Source organism: Tachysurus fulvidraco, chromosome 23, assembly GCF_022655615.1.
Source record: "Tachysurus fulvidraco isolate hzauxx_2018 chromosome 23, HZAU_PFXX_2.0, whole genome shotgun sequence".
NCBI classification, from domain to species: Eukaryota; Metazoa; Chordata; class Actinopteri; order Siluriformes; family Bagridae; genus Tachysurus; species Tachysurus fulvidraco.
The window spans coordinates 3,244,512-3,249,298 of record NC_062540.1 but is presented as its reverse complement, the minus strand read 5'-3'; the positions used below and the strand labels follow the sequence as shown (position 1 = coordinate 3,249,298).

Genomic DNA, 4,787 nt, shown 5'->3' with positions numbered 1-4,787 from the left:
TGTATGTTGTATGTGATGTCTGTACAGGTGTCTAAGCTGTCAGAGGATCTCTCTCCATAAGAACATGTTTCTGTCCTTCATCTTTAACTCCATTCTCATGGTCATCTCATTAACCATGATCGTCCATGATGAGCAACTGGCTGCCACTAACCAGGTGAGTGTGTCTCAGTTTGTGTAGTTATTACTAAACCCGCATGACAGATATAACTTTTAATGCTATCCCTGGGTAGATCTTGACATCAGAAAAGTTTATTTTGTCTTCTTGAAGCTACAACTTGTAGCCATCCCCAGAACATGTTATTTTCGTTTATTTATTTATTTTTTTGTGTGTAATTTGTGTTTCCGTAATCAGATTGGCTGTAAGATTTTATCCAGTTTGATTCATTACGCATCGTGCTCGACATATTTCTGGATGCTGTGTGAGGGGATCTACCTGCACACACTCATCATTGTGGCTGTGTTTGTTGGAGAACAACAGCTGGGTTGGTACTACCTGCTGGGCTGGGGTGAGGAGTCAAATCCATTTGATTCACTTTAATGCTATTTGATACAAACAGTTTTAATTTCTATGTAGTTAATAAGTGTGTGGAGGTGAGAAGTCAGGTTTGGTTACAATTTAATCTGATTCATTTTGTCTGAGTCACATTTATCATTAATGCTATTGAATGAGAGTGATTCATTGTGAGTTCTTAATGATTCTCCAGTTCACTTCAAATCAGACTGATGAGGTGAATCACCAGATTTGATTCACTTGCGTTTGATTCATTATGAGTTTTTAATGATTTCATAGTGACGCTCCAGTTCCGTTATAAGTACAGTGTAAATAATGAGTCTAAAGAGGTGTGAGACACCATATCTGTTTCGCTTCAGTCTGATTTCAGTCTAATTTACTTCCTGAATTTGGATTCATTATAAGTGTGTAATGATTCAGTTTTAATTGCTATGTAACTATTCATACAGGGAGATAAAACATCAAGATTGATTCACATTATTTTGATTCATTTGAATCTCATTCAGTTTAAAAGTCTGTTTTATTTGATTCCTACTGATTCATTAGGATTTCAAAATGAATCATTTGCTCAGTTTCAGTCAACAATGTAATGGTTCATTCTGGGGAGGTGAGACATTAAATTTGAGGTTTTATGTCTTAATCTAATGGCAAGTTATATCATTCTGAAATACTTGGTCACGTCCCTTTTAAAGTATATTTTATTTTACAAGGTATTTATCTGATCAATTTTTTTTATTTTTCTCTTTAAAGGATTCCCAGTTATTCCAGCTGTCATTCACGCTGTGGCTCGTCTGTACTTCTATGACGACAAGTAAATAAATTTAGCTTGTTTTTGTACAGGACTTTAGATATTCTTGTGCTTGTTAAACACTTGTGTTGATGCCGTTCCTTTGTGATTTTTCCCAGTTGCTGGATAAGCAACTCTAACCTGCTCTACATCGTCCATGGCCCAATCCATGTGGCCCTGGTGGTGAGTGCTCACTGCTGTCCGCTCACACGTCTGTAGTCGTCATATCTACCTGCGTGTTAACTGTTACCAAAATATAATAAAATTATTTTTTTTTGTTTTAGAAATGCATTTGTATACAAATTGTGTACTGTTCCTCCTGAATGTTGTCTCCGTCCAGGTGAACCTCTTCTTCCTGTTGAACATAGTGCGTGTTCTGATCACAAAGCTGAGAGTGACCCACAAGACCGAGTCCAATGCCTACATGAAGGCCGTACGCGCCACCCTTATCCTGGTGCCCCTGATGGGAGCTCACTTCATCCTGGTGCCCCTGCAGCCCGAGGGCAGACTGCCCTTAGCCGTGTACGAGTTCTTCATGAACATCTTCATGCATTTTCAGGTGTGTGCTGATCCATAAACCATCGTTGCAGATATTTGTTAGAAGAGCGGTACCAAAACCTTTTTTAATTCCTTGCCATGTTTCGGGGCGTAGTCACGTTGTTTTGATGATGTAAAACGATCCCTTAGGCATATGGCTGAAATTAAACCTAATCTTTTGAAAATGGTTTGGCTTATGGAAGAAATCACTCATTGCATTATGCCCTTAGAGACCCTATGAAGCCATTTCATTAAAAACATGGGTTAGCTTTATAATATTTACAGATAATTCGGCTATAATTTGGTAAGATGCATATATATATATATATATATATATATATATATATATATATATATATATATATATATATATATATAAATACTGAAAAGTCAGAAGCATAATTCCTAAAGCTCAGTTAATCTTTTGTGTCAGAGCTCATTTTCCCTCACGTAATGTATCCTAAACCAATTTTTCAATCCTGTGCCTGTGGCTTTTCTGTGGCAGTGTTGCAAAGAGCCTGGTGTAGAACCAGTGTTAATATTTCAGGCTGTGAATCACTTGCACTTTTTAGAAATAGGATTACTGAATGTGGATCTTAAACACCATCATAAATATAATAAATCTTCAAACAGCTGCTTAATCCTGACCGATGATCCTCTGTTTCTCTTTCTATAGGGCCTCCTTGTTGCCATCATCTTATGTTTTGGAAATGGGGAGGTACAGTACAAACTGACATTCATCTCATTTCTGAGCTCATAATAAAAAGGGCAGGCTTTTACACTACAACTGCAGGAAAATCTGTAGAATCTGTGAAATCTAGCTGTAACCTTAAAAGGTTGGATTGTTTTATCCAAAAATTGGCATATATTGCAGCATGTCACATATAGAGTTGATCCTAAAGTGAGAGTTGATCCTAACAGTGTCTGTTATCAAGAGAAATTTTCTATAATATGTCCCCCCCCCCAGGTGCACTCAGCTATAAGGCGTAAGCTTGCCCAGTACCGGGTCCAATTCAAGCAGCGCCTGGTGACGACCGACTCTCACTCCCACAACTACCACACCAACTCCTCCATCGTCGAGACCAGCCGAGGGGCCCTGAGTCTGGAACACATGCCACCTCAGCTGGACGAGGACAAAACTCACACTGCCATGGTCGTCATCAACGGCCAGAGCAACGGCAAGCGCAGCTTCAGCGAGGAAGATCACAAATTCAAAGTCCTAGAGTTATCAACGATCTGACAATAAAATGGAAAGAGACTTTTTTAAATATTCAGTACTAAGCTCGTTTAAAGAAGCAGGTCACCTCGAATGTGAACAGTGATTAAAAAAAAAGGCAGTTAGTTAAACTAGCTTTACAATACTAATTGGTCCAACTCTCCGTTTTATTTTTAAATGGCGTCCTCCGTTCATCTATCTCACAACACTGTAATAAAGGAGATGTCTAACTGAAAGTTAGAGTTTAAGATTTTGATCTTTTATTCTGAGATCACGAGTTTGAATGTCAAAGATGCCCCACGGACAACTAGAGATAAAGAGAAGCAATCAATTCGACAAGGTGAACAAATTTAGTTTGACGCTGCTTTAGCTGAGAATTGGTTTTATATTTATATTCAGAAAGTGCGCTAATTGGCTAATGCTAGCACAATATACACAATATTCGACCTCACGTTTAAACCTATCCATAGATACTAGCTAACATCAAGCATGATTTTTCTGTGATTTAAGGACAAAACTCTGTATCTGATAGCCAGAAAACTTGGCCAGCTGTCTTTTTGTGACGATGATGAGCTGCATTAGAAAAAGAATAACATTTATATTAATGCACTTGAGGACTTAGCTAGCCCACTATCTGTTAGCCACCACTTTTTCGCTAGTTATCTTGCAACCAAAATGTAGGACTTACCAGGATATTTGGGGCTTTTATTTGTGCCAAACAACGAATTTACAATTTGTCCACCTTACAGATTGATCGCTTGGGGTCATGCGGAGAGATCTAAATGAATGGCTGGGAATTTTCTATGACTGGTTTGGATTATGAGTAGTAGATATTTTATCTCATTTCAACCAGCACACACGTGCTTTATGCATCTTTCGTTCCTGTACAAATAGTTTATAAAAGGAAAAAAACAGTATGTTGCGTCAAACTCGTAAGCTGTCACTAAACTGATTTGTCCATGATTTTTTCCCTGTAGGATCCACACACACACACACACACACACACACACACACACACACACACACACACACACACACACACACACACACACACACACACACACACACACACACACAGAGAGAGAGAGAAGACAAATAACGGAAGTCGGATTGTTTGTTCGAGCACTGAGAACATTTGAAATATGTAATTATTTTTTAAATATGTGTATAAACACTTGTAAATACGTGTTCTTTGTGTTTTTCACCCACTGAATTCTCTCATTCTTAGCAAAGGCTTTGTTTCCTCCTTCTCTAGGACTTAAAATGAGTTTGTGGAAAGACGCGTGTGTTATTTGCTCGTATCTATCTTGTGGTCAGATTTATTGACTAAAAACATTCCACTAAAACTTCGAATGTGTGAATCAATGTCATTACTATGTGTAATGGACGCTGTTGTTATAAAGAGCACAATAAACATTATTGCACTGGACTTTCCTTTACCGAGAGACTCACTTTTTACACTTATTTTGAAGTGAGTTATTCAACTGAAGACCTTGAAAGCGTGACATTGAATCGAATTTTATAGAGGAGAGAGAGATGAGACACAGACAGAAAAGGTTTTCATGTTTTATTGGGTAATAATAATAATCTTGCCTTTAATGTTGTTGTTTTTTTGTTTGTTTGTTTTTTTATGGAGCACTCCATAATACAGTGATGCAAGTATAAATGGTATCAATTTTAAGAAGAAGAAAAAAAGAATTGTTTTAATTAATGTATCGAATTATATTATTAATAAA

The 4,787-nt window shown here is 37.4% G+C and overlaps 1 protein-coding gene across 4 annotated transcripts in view; it reads left to right on the top strand.

Moving 5' to 3' along the window:
* calcrl2 (calcitonin receptor-like 2) overlaps window positions 1-4,480 on the top strand; it is a 22,338-nt gene extending 17,858 nt beyond the window's left edge. For all 4 annotated transcript variants that reach the window (XM_047807140.1, XM_047807143.1, XM_047807142.1 and 1 more), the window contains exons 7-13: window positions 28-154; window positions 353-506; window positions 1,262-1,322; window positions 1,418-1,481; window positions 1,639-1,857; window positions 2,512-2,553; window positions 2,803-4,480. In XM_047807140.1, coding sequence (XP_047663096.1) covers window positions 28-154; window positions 353-506; window positions 1,262-1,322; window positions 1,418-1,481; window positions 1,639-1,857; window positions 2,512-2,553; window positions 2,803-3,075 — 940 coding nt within the window. In that variant the 3' untranslated portion in view covers window positions 3,076-4,480. The remainder of the gene's footprint in view (window positions 1-27; window positions 155-352; window positions 507-1,261; window positions 1,323-1,417; window positions 1,482-1,638; window positions 1,858-2,511; window positions 2,554-2,802) is intronic.
* The last annotated feature ends 307 nt before the right edge of the window (window positions 4,481-4,787 follow it).